Genomic DNA, 20,462 nt, shown 5'->3' with positions numbered 1-20,462 from the left:
AGAAGCCAACAAACACTGACACCAAGGGCAACATAGGGAAATTGCATGTGCTTAATAAATGAAATAAAGTAATGATAAATTAATGGAAATTATCGGCAAGTTGTTTTTTCATCCACTTTAATTTCCATTAATGTATCATTACTTACTTAATTATCCCATGTTGTCCTTGGTGTCAGTGTTTGTTGGCTTCTCATTATAGGACTAATAAATATCGGGTCCCTCGGTTAACCCCCTTTCTTCTCGTTTATATATATATATATATATATATATATATATATGTACATGGAACCTCGTGTAGACTCGGACGACCACGGCAAAAATTCCCTTGGAGTGTACATATAACTGCTGTCGGGAAAAAAATACGAAATACCACTGCGTTCAGAGCGCCTGCACGCTAATTCAGTTTTTTTTTTTCGGTATTCGGCGGCCCTTGTCTTCTCGAGTTGGACCGCGTCCTCCGCAGCATAAGATCGGGACGTCGCTGAACTTTCGCTGACCGCTATCACAGTGCGCGTCTATCATTCGAGTGTCTTTCGCTTCGTGTGTAAAATTTGTGCGCGCGCAGATTCACTGCACGCGACTAGAAGGGCAGCGCGAACCTGGAGTTGGTGTTTTCGCAGCCGTAGAAATAGTAGGAGACGCTCTTCACTAGGCCTTTGGTGAAAATGAACGAAAAACATCAACGTCGGTGTACAACTGGCTGCAAAGGCGGCGAGCGCGGTAAAAATGCACTGAACCGGTTACCGCAAGACGACCAAATTCGGCGATGGTTCTTAGGTATCAGCCGCTGAGCTTAGTTTAACGTGTCGTAGGTATCAAACACAAAGTAGCAGCGTGTACGTGCACATCTAAAACGAATTTGAAACTGCGCGCCGTTAAGGGGGCCGAGCGTTGCGGCCGCCACAGGCTTAGCGGTGCAAGCCGTTGAAGAAGGATCTTTGAACGCGATCTTTGAATGACGCTAACTCCGCTTCTCTAAACGAATTGAAGTACTTTTTTGCTCCGAAATATTTCTAGAACTGTGTCCTTTCATGTGAACGATATTGATAAATAAAGTATTGCAGGCACCCCTTATGTATGTCCCACGGGCACGTTTCTTGTTTCTTTTTAAGACGGCAAACATTCATAACTAAAAACGACCTGGCCTGCTCAAAGTAATCTTATCCCGGCAGCGACAACGGGATGGCGCGTGTTCGAAATGCCTGCGCAGTCGAGCATAACATGACTTATCAATCTTTTTTTATTCTACACATGGTGCGCGTTGTCCGAAGCTCGGTGCTTGTTAGTTATCGACAAGCTGGTGTTCACGTGCTGTAGCAGCTGTCGCGGAAGAATGCCGTGAAACGTCATTATCATGTGGCACGAGAAATTATTGCACACGCGTGTAAACTTGTATATTTCCGGGACAAGGAACTCGTCCCGGAAATGTGGCGCCCCATTTACAAGAAATGGGGCGCCACAACAAGGCGTACAAAGCTAATGTTACGACGACGCATACTGGCAGGATGGCGCCTAAGCATAAACTTGTATTCATACGCTGTAAATGTAATGTGTGCTTGTTACACTACAGCACAACACAGCCAACACCAGGTATTATAGAAATAATTCGTTAGAACACTTCTGTAATACGTTATAATTTTGTAAAGGGTTCTAATCTCTGCATTAGTTATCTACGTGATATAATCTCTAAGCTCCATCTCTCCTAATGACTAATTGCAGTGACCTACTCTCAAGACCCACAATTTCAAAGCTGGACTCCTCGCTAGGCCCACTGACAGCATGCTCTTCCAGTGGTGCGCACCTAGCCACGAAAAACGATCACCATCTAACAATGACTTTTAAAAAGCTTGGCTGAAACCTTGCCTAAACGCTGCATAGCTTCAGTTGCAATTCTAATGGCCAGCTATACAGAAGTATCGAGCACAGTTTCATTATTGAACACTACATCCCAGTAAATGTAGAAGCCCTTTTTTGAAAAATATTTACCTAAATGTGAGCCCGCTGACTCGCCGAGTTAACTGTGCAAGCACTCTGCTTAGTCTGCAAGCGGTAGAGGTTTGCTGAGTGCTTGGCTGCGCCAGATGTGCTTGGTGTTGGCGCTTCAAGAAACAACATACCGACGCAACCGCTCTGACAATGGTGGATGCTTCGGCGACCACGTGCGCAGGACGCGACTTCGGCTGCCTCATGGGGAACCTGATGCGATGCCGGTTGCGTTGCTCTCGGATAAACCCGGGGACCCTGGGCTACTGCCAGGGCGGCCGCTGCATGTGCGAGACGGGCATTCCTGTGCCAGGCCCAGCGGGTATTATGCGGCCCAGATTAGTGCCACAAGCCGGGCCTATTGGACCAGCGTTCGGTCTTCCGGTAGGCGCCGTTGGTCCACCTCTAAGGGCCCTAATCAGTCGACGCATTGGACCTGTTTTCACGCCCCTGACAAGGGCTCTCATCGGTCCGCGGTTAGGGCCTGTTGTAGGACCACCTGTGGGGGCTATGGTCGGCTCGCAGGTAGGACCAGTTGTGCGCCCACTGGTGGGAGCTGCATTCAGCCCACGTTTACGGCCTCTAGTAGGACTACCTTTGAGGCCTGTTGTGCTCCCACCTTTTGGGGCTATATCTGTCCCCCGACTACAACCTGTTGTGGGCCCAGCGATGGGAGCCATTATCAGCCCGCGGTTTGGACCGGCTGTAGGACAACCTCTGCGGGCTGTGGTGCGACCACGCTTACAGCCTATTCTACGACCACCTGTGGGGCGTGTTGGCGGACCACCGATGGGGGCTATTACCGGTCCGCGAATAGGACCTGCTGCGGGCCCATTATTGGCACCTGTGATCTACCCACGGTTAGGCCCTCTTGTAGGACCACTTGCCAGTCCTATGGTTGGACCACGGTTACGTCCTCTTGTAGGACCACCTATAGGGCCAGTTGTGGGCCAACCAATGGGAGCCATTATCAGGCCACGGTTTGCACCTAGCATTCGACCATCGCTGAGAACTATAGTTAGACCACGGTTACGACCTTATGTGCGAGCACCGGTGGGGCCTCTTATCCCACCACTGAGAGCAATCACTGGTCCTCGAATAGGACCTGTTGTGGGCCTACCAATGGGAGCCCTGATCAGCCCACGGTTAGGGCCTGTTGTAAGGTCACCTGTGGGTCCTATGGTTGGGCCACGTTTACACACTTTTGCTGGACCACCGGTGGGTCCCGTTGTGGGCCTACCAAATGGAGCCATCATTAACCCTCGTTTTGGACCAGCTATTGGGCCTCCACTAAAGCCTGTCATAAGGCCTATCATTCGGCCCCAGTTACGACCTCTTGTACCGGCTATGGGACCTCTTAGTACACCAGTGGGCGCCATCATCGGTCCTCGAATAAGACCTGTTGTGGGCCCAGCAATGACAGCCATGATCAGCCCACGGTTTAGACCTACCCTAGGACCTCCTCTAAGGCCCATGATAGGCCCACAGTTACGCCCTCTTGTAGGTCCCATTGGGGGACTACCACAGGGAGCTATGATCAGCCCACAGTTCGGGCCTAGAATAGGGCTTCCTCTAAGGCCTATTGTAGGTCCACGGTTACAGCCTCTTGTAGGACCCATTGGAGGCCCATCAATGGGAGCCATAATCAGCCCACAGTTCGGGACTGTCATAGGGCGTCCTCCAAGGCCTGTGGTAGGTCCGCAGTTAAGGCCTCCTATAGGATCACTTGCGGGGCCCATGAGGGGCCCACAAATGGGAGCCATTATCCGCCCCCGTCACGGGCCTGCCATAGGGCCTCCTCTAACGCCTATTATAGGGCCGAGGTTACGCCCTCTTGTAAGACCACTTGTGGGACCCATCAGGGGCCCACAAATGGGAGCCATTATCCGCCCCCGTCACGGGCCTACCCTAGGGCCTCCTCTAAGGCCTATTATAGGGGCGAGGTTACGCCCTCTTGTAGGACCACTTGTGGGACCCATCAGTGGCCCACAAATGGGAGCCATTATCCGCCCCCGTCACGGGCCTACCATAGGGCCTCCTCTAAGGCCAATTATAGGGCCGAGGTTACGCCCTCTTGTAGGACCACTTGTGGGAGCCGTCAGGGGCCCACCAATGGGAGCCATTATGAACCCACGTTTTGGGCCTCCTACCAGGTCTATAGTAGGTCCATGGTTACGCCCTCTTGTAGGAACCACCAGGGGCCCACCAATGGGACCTATGATCAGCCCACGGTTCGGGCTTGGCATAAGGCTTCCTCTAAGGCCTATGATAGGTCGACCGTTACGTCCTATTGTTAGACTACCTGGGCGCCCACCAATAGGAGCCATTATGAGCCCACGGTTCGGGCCTGCCGTCGGGCCTTCTTTAAGACCTATAGTAGTTCCACAGTTACGCACTGTTTTAAGGCCCATTGGGGGCCCACCAATGGGAGCTATAATCAGGTCCCAGTTTGTGCCTTCTGTACGGCCTCCTCTAAGGCCTATGGTACGTCCACGGTTACACCCTCTTGTAGGACCACTTGTGGGGCCCGTCAGGGGCCTACCAATGCGAGCGATTATCAGCCCACGTTTTGGGCCAACCATAGGGCCCCCAGTAAGGTCTATGGTAGGTCCCCCATTACGCCCTTTTGTACGACCACTTGTGAGCCCACCAATGGGAGCCATTACCAGCCCACGGATTGAGCCTGTTGTGGGGCCCCTAAGGCCTGTGGTAGGTCCACGGTTACGCCCTCATGTAGGACCCCTTGTTGGGGCTGTTGTTCACCCACCGGTAGGTACTATTCATGGCCCACAAATACGGCCTCTTCTGCGATCACCAGTGGGGCCTCTTGTCAGCCCGCCATTACGCCTTCGCATTGGGCCTCCTCTGGGACCTGTTTTCCACCCACCGATGGGGCCTATTATCAGACCACGGTCACGCTCTCTTATAGGACCACCTGCAGAGCCGGTTGTCTACCCACAGGTGGCGGCTGTTGCCGGCCCTAGATTACGCCCTATTATAGGACCCCATGTAGGGCCTGTTGTACGCCCATCTGTAGGCGCTATTATTGGCCCGCGGTTGCGTCCATTTGTAAAACCAGCGGGGCCTATTCGCGCACCAATAGTGCCTTCAATCGGCTCAAGCTCACCTGTGGGGGCTATGGCAGGTCCGGCAATCGGACTTGTACGCTCACCAGTGGGAGTTGCTGTCGGCCCACGCTTACACCCTGTTGTTGGCCCAGGAGTAAGTCGTATTGTCGGACCACCGGTTGGAGCTTTAGTTGGCCCAAGTGTACGTCCTGTTGTAGGCCCACGGATAGGTCCTATTGTTGGCCCACCTATAAGGGCCGTAGTCGGCCCACCGGTAGGGGCTGCACTTGGTACACGGATAGGTCCTATAGTTGGCCCACCAGTAAGGGCTGTAACTGGCCCACGGCTACGTCCTATTGTCGGTCCACCGGCAGGGGCTTTCAATGTGCCACGTTTAGGTCCGATTGTTGGCCCACGTGTTAACTATATGGTTGGCCCACGGATTGGCCATCTTGGCGGTTGACGTCTAGGGCCTGCTCTAAACCCACCAGTGGGCGCTGTAGACTGCCCCCGGGTAGGTCATACTCATAGCCGACCGGTAGACATAGGACTACGATTAAGTTCTATAGGCGGCCCATCGGTTGCACCTGTACTAAGCGCACCGATAGGACCAATTGTAGGTGGACTGGTGATACCCGGAGGACGCATCCTCGACTCGCTCGTTGTCCCTTGGTCTGGATAAAGGCATAGTACTCTTAATTTATACAGACTGTCCCAGTGTCTTTATTAATGGGTCGTACAAAGCCGCAAACGAAGACCCTCCTGCACCGCCCACCCTATTTATACAGACTGAGCAGTGTATTGCAAGTTGCGTACTTCAGTAGGGGTGTTCAATAAGTTGCAGCTGTCATACTGAAATACAAACTTTATGATCGGCAACAATTCTTCATTTTCTAACTGAATGCCTAAGAATGATAGTGCAGTGCAGCCATTACTTTCCATATAGGTGGCTACTTGGAGCTCATACTGCAATATCGCTGCAATATTTCCATGTCAGAAGGTTCTTCTTCATATGTAATAATAGAAATCGCTTCGGCAACTGTATAATGAGCTGTGTCGCTCGTGACTTCGAGCAGTGTTCCTGTACAGGTTTTTATGGAACGTAAGACCTGTAGGTGAGGCACAATCACGCGGGAGCTAACATTTTGTAAATTTATATCAGTCGTTTTGCTTAAGAATTTCCAATAATTAAAACAGCAATATGACCTAAACAACTGCAATCGACGTTAACGGCTGTAATCAGTTATACCCCTTCAAAACATGTCACGACGTTTTCTTCACATATGCTTTCAATTTCAGAGGTAGAGGGTAATTTTTGCGTCCAGACAACGTCCACACTTCCTGTGAAAGCCGCGGTAGTATACATCCTGGTTTCATTCTCACTCATTAGCTACTCGTAAAAGCTGCTCTAATCAGCGTGCTCACTCGTAACCTTGAATTCAGCAGCGCAGCGCCATAACCGCTCAACTAGTGTAGCAGGTGGAAGTGAAGCATTGTGTATGAAAAGTCACCGGTTTAAGGCCCACTGCTTTTTTACACGTAATAGTCTTAACACAAGGCAACAACATTCGCAACGCTGCGCGGTTTCTTCGGCAGTGTTACTTGCAAGATAATATAATGAATTTGCTATGATGTGCAGGATCTCTTTCCCAATATGGCATGGCAGCGTTAACGTATTCGCATAGACGGACAAGGTCTTAAACTTAAAAAGTGACCGTTTCAGCCTCATTCATGGCGCGTGTGCACAAACGCTGCTCCGTTCTGAAATTACAAGCAGTTGTGATTAAAGGCTTTCATGAGTGAGCCTTTAAAATTTGATCATGTTCACGAGTTCCCCTCATAATTATGCATCAAAGATTGGCCACATTCACGACATAGTATACCTGATCAAGTATTCATATTATTGTGTGCGCTCGCCTGCTCCTAGAACATAAATAATCTTCGACGTCGTTGCTGTTCATGTGCGTGAAGATTACAGTATGCTTCAAGCAAAGAGCGCCAGCGCAGTGGATGGGTTGCGACGCGAATTTATGCTTGTCGGTGCTGGGCATGCTCGAAAATAGCGTCCGAGAGTGGAGTTACAGGATAGTGAAAGAGACACCGGTATATCTAAATATGAAAGATATTATTATATGCAAAAGGATGACGGCTAGAGCCAGCCACTACGCACAAACGCGGTGTCCAAGCTTGTGCGTTTGTCGTGAAGCAAGGCAATTTTATTGTTCTTATAGAAATGGCACGTGCCCACGTGGAGGAACTGGCCAAACTTCAACGTAAAAATTGAAGAACCCCATCTTCCACCTATTTTGGAAGTAATTATGCAAACATGTATAATAGAAAGCAACTGAAAATGGCAAGGCCGATTTCTTAAGCAGGTGCAAATGAAAAAAAAATACGAATAAAATTTTTACTCAGACAAAGAGACGGCTCTGGACAACTGTGGGGATCATGTCGGAACGCGTCTGCGTTAAGGGTTGAATGAGTGAGGTGCGTCTTCATCGCCCTTTGTTCTCGCTTAAGTGGATCCTCATACTTCTTTAAGGCGCATGTTAAGTTAAGTTGCCCTCCCATAGGCCGATCAACTTTTCCTACACCACTCGATCGTGGCCTAAGGATTGGAGCATGAAGCTACTGTGACGCAATAAATAAACCTAAAAGTACTTCATTATATTGAAGAAATGATCATTTGTTGCATTAGCCTCCACGTGACCACTATATAGTCGTGCAGAAACTCACAGACTTACTTACGGCCATGACCCAGGCTGCCGCACCAAAGGATAACAATAAAATGTCGGCAGTCAAACGCTTAACGCCGATTCGCGAAAAGGCTAATCCTATAGTACTTCATTATTTCAAAAGCACACCGTAAGCAAAATAGAAAGAAAACTTCAAGGATTCAAATTCCTTGTACTAGTAATACTGCTGCCTATCTGGGAGCTCACGTCGTCTTCAATACTAAAAAGCGCTGCACTATGGCGTAGCTCTTTATGTTACTTTAAATCGGCAACTGGCTAGTGTGCCGTTTTTCATTAATTCCCAGCACTGCCTAAAGAGACCTAGCTATCCTCTCATACTAGCAAACCGAGTTTCTTCGGCCACATGTCTTCGATACGAACGGCTTCTACGAAATGCAACATGCCGCAATCGCGAGAAGTTTCACGTGTTTTGACTTCAAATGCCCTCCTTCCGCAGTGGCCGCCCCTGGCTCCATTAGCCTGGTACTCATAACGTGTCACCATTCCACCATGTACTACGAGGGCAAATCAGGAAGTTTTTGCCCCTTTTTTATTAGCAAAAATAGGGTACATACGGGTAACTGCAACATACGCACTATTCTACGTACCTTACACTATTTTCCCACTAGTTCCCACACAGGTTCAGACAATTGTCCCATCGCAGCACTAAATTTGAGATGCCCATGTGGTAGCATTCGCCCGGCTGACTGGAATGCATGTCCGGTTGTCATGCAAGTACTCAAGGCCTTTTGCGAGCTCACAACACCGCCACCTCACAGTTCTCAATGCGAGACACCTTTCCCCATATGTGGGCTGCATTTCCCTGTATATTTCTATGGGCGTTCGTCCCTTGCTCCAAAGAAAACGAATCACGCTTCGTTACTCGTACGCCGTGGATGTGTGAAGCACAACCGCCGTCTTCAACAACTGACAGCAGCGCCGTGTCGTGGAGCTACCGGCAGATAAGGCCGCGCCGGTCCAAGAAAGGTCCACCACTGGGAATGGATATGGTGACTTCGCATTTACAGCCGTAATTCGTCTATAAAGAAAGGAGGCAAACATTTTCTGATTCACCCTCCTATTAGACGAAAATGAAATGTGAACAAGAACGAACAAAAGACACCTATTACGCTTGATTAAATAAAAGTTAAGACTGTTGTGGTAGTTCCGTTGGGCCCTAATCGCGCTCTAGCCGCAAGGCTACCTCCCTATTTCAGCAAGTTCTGCCACTCAGCTTCCATTTCAACTCGAGTAAATGGATAGCAATGCCGGCCCCCGTCTCGCGGACGGTTTCTGCGGTCACATAACAAGCAGTTCACAATTTGTGAAATAAGCCAATGCACTACTTGCTAGTCCTCCTACCTCATTTATAAAACATTCTATTAGGGCATTATCCTTGACTTTGTCGGTTAGTTCAGCCGCTGCTCGCTAGCCACCAGGAGACGTATACTAAGCAAGGAGATCCAAAATATCCGCACAATACCTGTCCTACGATTGCGCCATCGATATTCGACAGTATAATGCCTTCAGACTGTTGCCTATATGTGAGCTTATGACTTATTAACACCCCTGGCAGCTTCAGAAGCATGTTTTTTCCCTTCGTATGGGGCTTTGCACGACCACTACTCGCCTTTTCCTGCCTCCTAATGTGCGCCCAAGCGTGCTTTTTCTATAACAGCAAACATCGGTAGGTTTGCGCGAATTGCCCTCAATAAAACAACACAAAAAATCCGTAAAAAGGACGTATTGATGATTCATTACAGTTATGTACGAGTGACCAAGTATTATGGGAACAGTGTATACTGCACAAAGCCATTCCTAACGAAAATACAGGAGCGATGTTGTCAAAGGCAGCTCAACAGTCCCTTCCAAATGCTTTGGCGTAGCTAAGCAATGTAGAAGTTGAACAAACTGAGACATTTCTAGTATCCACAGACGTCTAAGTCGCCAGAAACCGACGACAGCTTTAGCCAGCGCCACAATTTAAAGTAAAAACAACATAAGCAGAGGCCGTAAAAGAAAACATGGCGTCATATTTTTCGCTGGTACTGATCACTAATAAGTTTCTTCAGTGTTACAGTCATTATTTCCCTTGCTCAATTTACCATGCGTTCTCTGTGTAAGCATTCTTTTTGCAACATGTTCGCCAATGAGAGCTTGTATTTATTTAATAAAAGCCACCTTCTGTAGTGGCGGGCCTCAATGATACTATGTTTCTCTACCATGCGTTACTGCATGGTTTCTTGAGACGAAATCGCGGTTGCACAAGGCAGCTAGCGCAAGCGAAGAAGGCGCTGAAAGCAAACAAGTTTCTTACTCCCCATTTTATTGCAGCATTTTTCAAAAAGGATGCTGGTTTGGTTAATTAAACATCGAAAACTTCTATCTCCTGGCGTGGCAGCTATCGCTTCTCCTCCCCTATCTCAAGCACACGGCCCTCTCCCTTCTAGCACACCTTCAAATGAAGCAGCGAGGCGACAGCACCTGAACTCCTTCTCTACGTCTTTCCAGCACTCGACGCATTTAGTATCTGTGTTTCAGTTGCGTAACACGGCACATCTTGCACAGTACTTCATCCTTAACGTCAAATGTTACGCGCGCCCCGGCTGCAGCTACATCCGCACATGTAACCGTCATATATAGCTTACTTATCAGCATATAGATTAATGTCACGGCCACTTAAATGGTCCACAGACTTCTGTCGCAATCAGTGTGTTGAACGCGTAAGCGCAAGTCTGTCACTTTCTCAGTTCACACCGCCATCACGCAGTGAACGATCCACTGTCGACCCGGAAACATTCACTATGCGCACTTACCTTCCGCAAGATAGATAACTGCGATGGCAAAAATACGTATTAAAAATGATCAGCTTAGGTCACTAAGTCAACAGAGCCACGTCCTTTGAAGCAGCTGTCCGAGAACGCTACGCTCCAGCCAATCTCTCCTTTGTTTTTGTGACATGGTTTAATAGGAGACGTTGGCGCTTTTAAGTTGGCGTCAGGTATATTTCTTGTGGCATGACGAACAAAATGAAATCACAAGAAAACACAGGAAAACAGTAAGCACAGTCAAAGAGCCTGCATGCATACAAAGTTCTGCACCCTAGTCCAGGAATCCACACAATGTAGTACAATGCACACAAACATGCCCAAACATATATAAACATGCACAGTTACGCAAATGAATATTTTCTTCACGATCTCTCATATTCCTAACAAATAATGAACAATTATTTGGCCGATGCCGGACACACCTTTTTAAACAATTATTTTTAATATATCCACTGCCTAGAGGAATGTCCATTGATATGCACACCGAAGATAAATTTTGAAGGCTTCGAAACCTTGCAATTGCGCTCACATTTGATATATAGGCTCCTCGGAAAGCATCGACTGTTTTCCCCAAAAGCAATTTTGGGCGCTATAACGTAAAATTATTCCAAACATTTCTGTTCCAATTCTGCAATCAACCCTCCGCGACTGGTCGAGCTTTTTTGGACCATCCCCATTTCACCTGTCTGTCACGCGACGTCGCTAAAACTGCGATTGCTCCCCATCTGATATAACGTGTACACACGGATTATGCATGATTTGACCTAACAAAAGAAAAATTGTTATTTCTGATTCGACGCCTCTTCGCCATTAGCCCTCGGCTATTGGTCAAAAGTTTTCGGACTGCGCCCACTTCACCTGCCTCTCACGCGACGTCACAAAACCGTAAAGACTCACCGCGTCAAAGTGACGTGTACGCGATAAAGATGCATTAATATACCGGACAAAAGTGAATTTTCTTCTGAATAGCCGCAAGCTGCCCCGGTCCGAAAGGAATAAAAGATGGCTGCCGCCGATCGCTCAGCCACTGGCTACTCGACTCTGCCGGAGAGCATGAGTTTATTTGCGCGTAATAAAACTTTTTGCGTGGCCGTGTAACGTTTTAAAGAACTTTCGGCACGTTTACGACCTCGTACTGCCAGCTCTTCTCTGCTGAGGATCCGTTTTAGCGTCATCCTCAACATTCCGTTGCATGCCGCCGCGATTGTCGACGAGCCAACGCAAGCTAAGTAAGCGAAAGCGGACCAATCGCAGTCGCCGGCACCACCCTCTTATTCAGTTATCGTTTTTCAGTGCAGTGGCTCGGCCCTATCGAATCCCTCTCCAGTTGAGCGTGCTCCTCGCCTCTTGTGAGCCAATTAGATAAGACAAGCCGCTCACTGAAGGCAATGTAATTCGTTTTTCAAGCAAACAAAAATGACCTCCTATGAACGAGGAGGGCGTTTGATTGGTCTGTTCAGACAACACTGTGGGTGACCGCCCGATGCTTGCGTCGGCGGTTACGCAAATTTGACGTCACGAGATTGGAATAAAAACATATTGGAATAGTTTTACGTTATAGGGCCCTTTGTTGACGAAACATGTAAAACGTAAAGCGACTATAACTTGGCCTTTACCGATATTTTTTCTTCATAGCCCTAAATTCTATTCCAGAAGTCGGCTATCAACACCCCCCCCCCCCTTCTTCTTTTCATCCTGCTTTTTAATGCGTGCTCAAATATTGGCTTTAGTCAGCTACTGGTGCGTAACAAAGGCTGTGATGCCTTATACTTTACGCAAATGTATCTGGCATTCAGCATACACTCTTTGAGCAGGACATCCGCGAGCTACACTTGGCGGCCGCTCACGCACCCTCCAGATTCATCAGGTCCCCATGTCGCAGGATTTTGTTCACCATGCAGGAAACTTTCGCATCGTGCGCGTGTATCGCACACATCGTTGCCGGATGAGCTTCTTTCTTTCATGAAACTTCACACCATAGCACCGCACAGACGTGTGATTCCAGTTCACCTGCACGCGAAGATGTGACGGTCACGAAAGAAAGACCCGCACTCACACCAGACCACGGACGGACACACAAGCGCTTCTGCACCACTTGTTCAGAAGTTCCCACCAGTACATGGCACCCCGTCCATTCCCAGGTAAACAAGAAGTTCTACTCCAATCAACCACAAAAATAGCTCTCAAAGATATTCTAAATACAATACAGTAAAAACTAGCCGAACCAAAGCCTTTCATATACTCATCATACAAACTCATAAGCGAGACCTTATTCATATTGTATCGAACTGGAACTCTGTTGCAGTGACACTTTTTCGCCGTCGAAAAAGTGTTAGCGAGATAAAAAAAACTGTTTAAGTTAATGCAACTGACATTTTTTGCCATAAGAAAAAAAATTCCTAATTATACTTTTGTGACATCAACATATTACGAACACTGATTAAAGAAGGCATCAGTCAGCTGTGTGGTTTTGCTGGATCTATTGCACTAACCTACGGTTACTCTATCATAACACCATTGTCATGGGAACATAGACATTTTCCAAAATCCCAACAACCCTGTGCGTACGCAAGGCAACGCTGTGGTTCCGCCACCATTGTGAAGAGAGCAGCAAATGCGTGGCAGCTGATCGTTGGCGGCGCGCACTTAGAGGTTTGCAGCTGTGTTCTCACATAACGTGACCGCACATACCATGGCCCTCGATAGGAAAACTTGATTAACCGCAACAAAATATGTGAAAGATCTAGGCGTTTTTTCCACGGCTGCGTCAAGATCACGTCGCTGACTACTGCTGTACCTCATTTTTGGAACTATCCGCGTAGCAACACTACTGATATAGGGTGTTTTTTAGCTACACCAAATCTTTAAAATTTGGGTGTGGCAGGTCGCTAAATTTTAACCCTTGTCAAGATTACTCGGTGATGCGGCTGTTACTTCTACGAGAATTCAAAATTATTGATTAAATGAATTACGATAATCATTTTAATTACATGCTTTACGGCACATATTTCAACGTGTAAATTCTAGCTAGTGAGTATGCAAGGCCGTAAACTAAATAAAAACATAATTACCATAATTCCGCTGTAAATTCAATTACGCATTTTGATTTCTCTTCGAAGTAATGGCCACCTCATCGAGTAATTTAGATGAAGAATTAGAACTGCAGTATCTGCCACAGGCAATATTTAAACATTTAGTGCATCTGCGAAAAAAACACCCCGTATAGCGGCACGCAGCAGTAAATGGGCATCTCGAATTTCAGCGACGGAACGCGCCAGAGAGGACAAAATGCGCAAGCGCGTGGAGCTCTGGCAGCCGTTTACCATACTGCATCTAAACAACTACGTGAAGTACAGTGAAAGCTAGGCATCACGTAAGACAACCCGAACGAGAACAGGAAGTGCTCCTTCACTGTCCATCTGTGGTGGCCCTCCCTGCCACGCTGACGCGTTGATGGTGGTTTTCACTGGTCGATCTGAGGCAGGACTTTTTAGCTCTGGCGAATCTCGATTTCACTGGTAGATATGGAGCGGGTTCGCGCTTTCCATTGGGAATTTCGGGTCAACGCGCTCCGCGCGGGGTCCCGACTTAACAGTTGCCAGTACAGCGGGGCTTGGCACTTCCGGAGGCGCCGGATGCTTGTGCGCATGCGCGAGTGAGAGCGGACGCGAGGGAGAAAATTTGCTCATTCAATGTATGACTCTGCCTAGGCACTACGGAGAAGTTTTTTAGTGTGTGTTGTATGCGTTTATCCCTACTGGTGCCGGTATTGCGGAGTGGCGTCAAGTTCGTTTACGCTGGCTGCCGGCGCGGTGAAACAGTTGAAGCAGCGGGCACTGACGCCCCACTTGGCGACCGTTGTGTCGGACAGACTGCCTCGCACATGCGGCGCTCGTGCTAAGTCAGTCGTGGTGGATCATAGCTTTCTCACTCCTTACGGTGATGTACCTTGAAAATAACATGCAGGCGTTACCGTGAGAGGAGTAGGGACCGTAGTAGAGGCCGGGCCGCATATATTGAAAATCTAGAAGGCAGAGCACCTTAGCAACCGCGGTTGAACGCAAGTGGCTCAAAGGCCTCCGGTGATGCTAGACGCCCCTGCAACCGCTGTGAGAATACGTCGCACTACCCTAACGCATTTTACGATAACGTAACCTAACATAGCCTAACCGAACGTTAACGGAACCAAAGGTGGCCGAGACGCAAAGACAATAATCCTGACGGCGTAACCACTTTGAGAATATGCGGCCGCGCCACGCTAACGCCTTTTGCGCTAACCTAACCTAAGCCTAACGTAAACGTAAGGTAACCTAACCCAACATGGGCGAGACGCAAAGCCCATAATCCTCAAGGTGTAACATCAGGCAGTGGTGTTCAACCGCGGTTGCTAAGGCGCTGTGCGTTTATCTCGCTCAAAGGGGACTACTCATAAATGTTTCTGAAAAGTGACGAACAGCAGCATACGAAAAGCCTCCCAAGAGCGAAGATGCTGCACCAGGAGAGCCGACCCGGCCTCTACTACGGCCCCTTTGTTCCTTCGGAAAAATCAGTGATGTTCTTTTTTTTTTTAATGTAGAGTGCCATAAGGGGCAAGAAAGGTTTAATTCGACAGGACTGACTCAGCACCAGCGCCGCAGGCGCGAGAAAGCCTGTCCGACGTACCTTCAGACACAGCGATTGCCTAATAGGGCGTTCGTACCCACTGCCTGACCACGCAGGTAGCCAGCGTCAGAGCGTAAACAAACTCGACCCCACTCCGCAATGTCGGCCCGCCTATAGGTACACTGTAGCGTACGGGACAAACGCATACAACACGAGCAAAGAAAATTGGGAGGACGCTTAAGCTTCACCTTCAAGAGTGGAACGCGATAGCATTCAAATATCCCTGACTGCTCCTCACGCTTCCCGGCAACTGGAGCGTATGTAACCGCACTGTTTACCGGGAAACCCTGACCGCGAACGCTATGCACGAAGGCGGGCTTTCTGGTAGACACGCGGCCTCTTGCGTGGGCCGCGATGCGGCGGAGGCGAGCGCCAGCTGGAGGTATTGCAAGGAACCGGGCGTGCCACTCCGTGGCCCCTGAGACACCCGCGCGCCGGCGCGCGCCAATGGCGGACGTCGCGGCCGCTCTGTGAATTGTAGAAACGCTGGAAAATGGATTTCTTTGAGTTTTCCTGTAACATAGTTCTATTTTCTGGTATAGTCAAATTACAATCCGAAAGCTGTCATTTCTGTAGGTTGTCTGTAAGTCGTAGTTTACGATTTTCGACGTATTTTAGCTTGAGAAATTCAATTAGTTCGGTAAATTTCTTACATCACATGGATGGCCTGGGTATAGGTGGTTCGAAACTCTTGCCGAAATGACGTCCAACGCCGGATTTTCTGCGACACGGGCTCCTTAACCCTATTGCGTTAAATCTTCTCCTCCGTAATGCCTAGGCAAAGTGAGATATTCAAGGAGCAACGTCGGGTGCCTCCGAAAGTGCCACGTTCCGCTGTACTTACTAGCAATTGTATAAATACTACCGGGTCTCTCGCTCCGCGGGCGGGGCACGGGTTCGGGGGGAAATAGGAATAGAAGCATACGTCACTTCCGCTTGCAGTGGGACAGCGACTTTGGTTGCCATGGAAATGTACAGAGCGGAAGTCGGTTTGTGTGACGTGTGCGCGCAGACTTTCAGCATGATCCACCGCGGAGCATTTTTGTTGTCCGCTGGCAGTTTCGGATTGGTGAAATCCGAGCACTTACTCCAGTATTTCGGCAGCCGCTCCAGATGGACCAGTGAAAAACACCATGAAAGTTTCATGGAAGGATCAGTAGCGCGCGTGGGTGAAGCCTTTTCTTTCTTAGAACACGCATATCTTTTTTGATTGGCAACAGAAGCCCTAAGCTTCGCAGCCTCGCACAATGTTGCCGAGAGGGAGCATAGAGCCTGCCCAAGTCTAAATCCAGAGTTGGCTACACCTCAACTGAGCGTTGTCCAATTGCAGCACAGGGTTGTCGGATTTATGGATATCACCAATCAAGTGTTTTGATTTGAGCTGTGGTAATGTCGTAATGAATAAAAAAGCCAAAACAATTTTCTGGGTCTTACAAAAAGATGACCGACTGCCATACAGCCTCGCTCATTTGGGCATGTGATGGTAACCGAGATTGGAGAGCTAGCGCAGTGTTCTAGACACAGCAATCACAATTTGTGAGCGATTTGTGGTGGAACTGTCACGTAGCCTGACATGCTGAAAATGCGCTACAAATAATTCAACGAACTTTTAATTCATATTTTACAATACCCTAGCAACGAAGTTGCAAGTGCTGTTTTCATTGCGTTTCTGCGTCCATCCTCTTTTTACACCGTAAGTTCAAGAAAAAGTAAAAACATTGAAGCGACTGCACTGAAGCGACCTCAGTAAGTGCGCCTGTTCAATGTCCTATACAGGTTTTCATTGTGACATTTCATAGAATAAACGTTTTGTTTCATTTTTTTACCAAGTAGTTCGATTGATCTTAGCCGCGGGTACATGAACGCGACAAGTCCTGCATAGCATCCATGTATACGGCTCTAATGCGCTACGAAGGCAAATCGTGTTAATGCACCATGCAGAGGAGGGTATATCGAGACGGCTGAGTCGACTCACGCGGTGCATGTTAGCGCTGTTGTATTGCATCGAATGAGAGGGGAAAGTGAGACGGCTGCCGGCGTGTGCTCTCCTTCACTCAACTGCGAACGGTACCCAACGCTACTGTAGCATGCATGTAAACGCGACCAGTATTTAACTGGCGGTAGTGTAATCACTGCAGAGTAAATATATTTACAATTTTAGTACCATTTACCAGTAGTTTATGGTACTGCCTTAACTTCACTGAAGGTAACAGTATTTTATTCCGGAACTCTACATTTTCCACCCGGTTCCCCCATTTCTGAAGCTCCGTTTTATCGCTTACGTGTGAAAGCGTGGCTGCAAGCAGGAGAAAGCACCTAGCCGTTATGTTTTCGTCTACGAGACCTCCTCTGCATGGTTGCTCTCAAAAAGGACGCAGTAAAACGTAAGCAATTGGGGACTGCAATTTCAGTCAACGCTTGACCGTTGCCAACGAGAAAACGCGAGGCTTGATATGCACTTCGTTGTTGTTAGAGATGAGTTTCAACCCACAGGATGTAACCCCACGATGTAACGGCAAGCAACTTGTATCCCCGTGCAGCATATGCGGCCAGTGTACAGGGCACAATTCCACGGGAGAAACCACTCCATACTTGCTGCACTTAAGCCCGTTCAGACTATAAAATTATTCGGTGTGATAACGGTAATGCGCTTCATCAGGTTAAAGAAATATCTATTGCAGGCGGCAGTGAATTAATCCGCTTACATAAACAAGTTTCTCCGAACGGCTACTTCGATTCTTGCTGATTGTAAGTTCAAATGCTTCAGGAGTGGATGTAATTGAGTAATTTCCTAAAATGGTCAATTATAAAACGAAATCATACTGAATTACTATCGAAACACCCAAGTTCGTAAGCGGGTCCTTCCTTTGGCATTTTCCAAGAAACGAACAGGAGCTACCAGGACTATGCTAATTAAGAAGCGCCTATTAAACATCTTACACGTTTTTGAAGCAACTCTTCTTCAGTCAGCGATGAGTGTTAGTGAAAAGCAGTGCTTTTTGTCGATGTGTGGCACTATGCTCCATTCGCCGGTATAGTCACTCACTAGTCGGTGGTGGTGAGGTCACTGCAAATTCTTGCATTTATCACACTCGGTGGAGTCAAGCAAGCGCTTCCAGCGGAGGCCCATTTGTAAATATCAGGGATCGCACAATAGGTCAAAGTATGCTGCCCGCCATCTGAACTTGTTGGTAAATATTTAGCTTATTCAATAGCACAGTCTATGTGAAATGTTCCCGTTATACATTTTAAGTAAAGAGAACTGATCGGCCTGTGGACTCGCCACCATCCAAAAATTGAATTTATGCTGGGATGAATGCCTCTCACTTTTCCAAACAGTAAGCGTCTTACGTATCGAATGGTTAAAACGTTGTTGTAGCATGTGGGTTATACAAACCTAATGAACATCCCCAACGAATTTCAACGCCTCCTGGGCTTTCAAATATCGTCGCTTTGCAGTACACCAATCAAACACGATCCATTAATTTTAGTATACGCCTTTCACGCTAACAGGGATTGCTCAGTGGAACGGTTGCCGTCATCACAAAAGCAAATTACAAAGAAGTAGAGTAAAATTACCGTCACGGTGAAACGTCATCTAAAGGAGTCTTAATATATATAGCATGGTCAGCTGCGCTAGCATAAGCGCAGAAAGGAAGGTCATTGCACTTTTCGGGTATTGGTGACAGGCGTGCCCGAAAGAAAGCACACATTCCGAATGATGCAATACCAATTTTATGACAATTATATGCTCGAGATTACACGCAATGAGGAGATAAAAACAGTTCGCCGTGTAGCGAAAGGACGATGAAATATGTGATGGAATACACCTGCTCGTCATTTACTCACGCAGCCCGTTCCTACGCGGCGCGTTCGCAGGTCGTGGCTTCGCGTGCATGATGGGCAACCCGTTCTTGTGCCGGCAACGCTGCTTCATGCTGTACCCCGGCAGCACGGGCTTCTGCATGGGCTTCCGGTGTCGATGCATTGGCGGCCCCTTTGGACCCCTGGGAATGATGGGAATGATGGGCATGCCATTCCTCTTTGGGTGATGAACGAGGCCGCCGTTCTATGCTGCAGCATGAGCACGGGTGCGGTGCCGTGGTGCACCCTGTCCAATAAAATGGGCCCGCTCGGCGTCGTTTCTGTTATGTTCTTGTCTTGGCACAATCGCTGGAGTTGCGTTTTTATTACTCGCACGAAAGCGTCAAATGGCCCATTGAGCGAAAAAAAGCCGGCGGCGCTGTAGTAGCGAAACGGTACCTAACTTCCCATTGGCTGCGACGCCACGCCACGAGCACACCTCGTGACGCTGGCTCGGGCGTCGACGGAGTAGAAAGGGCGAAAGAGAACACCTGCTGCCGCTGCAGTGATGATGGGGTGAGGGCATCGCCGTAACGCCACGTCACCCTTGCTCTCGCTCTCGGAAGCCTGAGTTATTCGCGTGTTCCTCGTCAGCGCAAGCTCTCACCTGCGTTTTAACTGCGCCTCGGCAAGGACAAATCAACACCCGCCACGCGTCTCAACATGCTCGCTTGGCCGCGAGTTCATAACTGGAACTATCGCGCAGCGGCGTTCAGTTGGACATTACTGTCTTCGCATTCACAACTCATAAAAAGTGCTTAGGCAGCGCCTCCTATATTTTTTTCAGTGCCAGCCAGATGCGGCCGATGCGACCGTTCACCACCCTCTCCTGTCGTCCTTTCCTGGTCTCCCCCGTCGGCTACAGTTCGCGCCTGCTTTACGGTCACGGGGGAGAGTACCATCTGGGTGGCGCCTCACAGCGGAAGTCGGAGGAAGACAGACGCGTAATAACCTGACACTTGACAGACGCAGGGACGGAGCGTCTACCACTTCTTATCGGGAACGGCTGCGGCGCGCGCTCAGTCACCCGCGTTACGCAAGCAGGCGTAGCTAAATTAGTTGTGCGTATAACCTCTCAATCTCCAAATGTAGCGCCAACAAATTTTGTAGGAAACTCTATGGCGCCAACCACTTCTCTCCTCATACGCTCCACTCCCGCGCTTGGCGCGGCCTCGACAGTGGCGCCGCCTATGCTGGCCCTAGCGTAGCAGACGACGGCTAACGCGCTACCGGAGGAAATCCGCGGAAAAATCCGTTCCAGCCCTGCGGAGCTGTTTTCGAGGCGAGATTTTATTTGGTCCGTCGTTAACAGGCCTTAA

At 48.6% G+C, this 20,462-nt stretch overlaps 2 protein-coding genes across 3 annotated transcripts in view; both read left to right on the top strand.

The window, feature by feature from the left end:
* The window catches only part of LOC135913046 (longicornsin-like), a 65,740-nt gene extending 46,310 nt beyond the window's left edge, over window positions 1–19,430 (top strand). Inside the window, exons 4-5 of one of the 2 annotated variants that reach the window (XM_065445689.1) lie at window positions 2,168–2,367; window positions 19,159–19,430. In XM_065445689.1, the coding sequence (XP_065301761.1) occupies window positions 2,168–2,367; window positions 19,159–19,179 (221 nt within the window). In that variant the 3' untranslated portion in view covers window positions 19,180–19,430. The remainder of the gene's footprint in view (window positions 1–2,167; window positions 2,368–19,158) is intronic. The other variant, XM_065445699.2, reaches the window with a different exon arrangement.
* On the top strand, window positions 2,375–5,754 carry LOC135913035 (uncharacterized). Its single transcript, XM_065445677.1, has one exon. The coding sequence runs from the start codon at window positions 2,494–2,496 to the stop codon at window positions 5,512–5,514; it is 3,021 nt and encodes a 1,006-aa protein (XP_065301749.1). The 5' UTR covers window positions 2,375–2,493; the 3' UTR covers window positions 5,515–5,754.
* Window positions 19,431–20,462: the final 1,032 nt, after the last annotated feature.

Source organism: Dermacentor albipictus, chromosome 1 (genome assembly GCF_038994185.2).
Source record: "Dermacentor albipictus isolate Rhodes 1998 colony chromosome 1, USDA_Dalb.pri_finalv2, whole genome shotgun sequence".
Lineage (NCBI taxonomy): Eukaryota > Metazoa > Arthropoda > Arachnida > Ixodida > Ixodidae > Dermacentor > Dermacentor albipictus.
The sequence above is the reverse complement of the archived record's forward strand: the minus strand, read 5'-3'. Positions and strand labels throughout refer to the sequence as shown.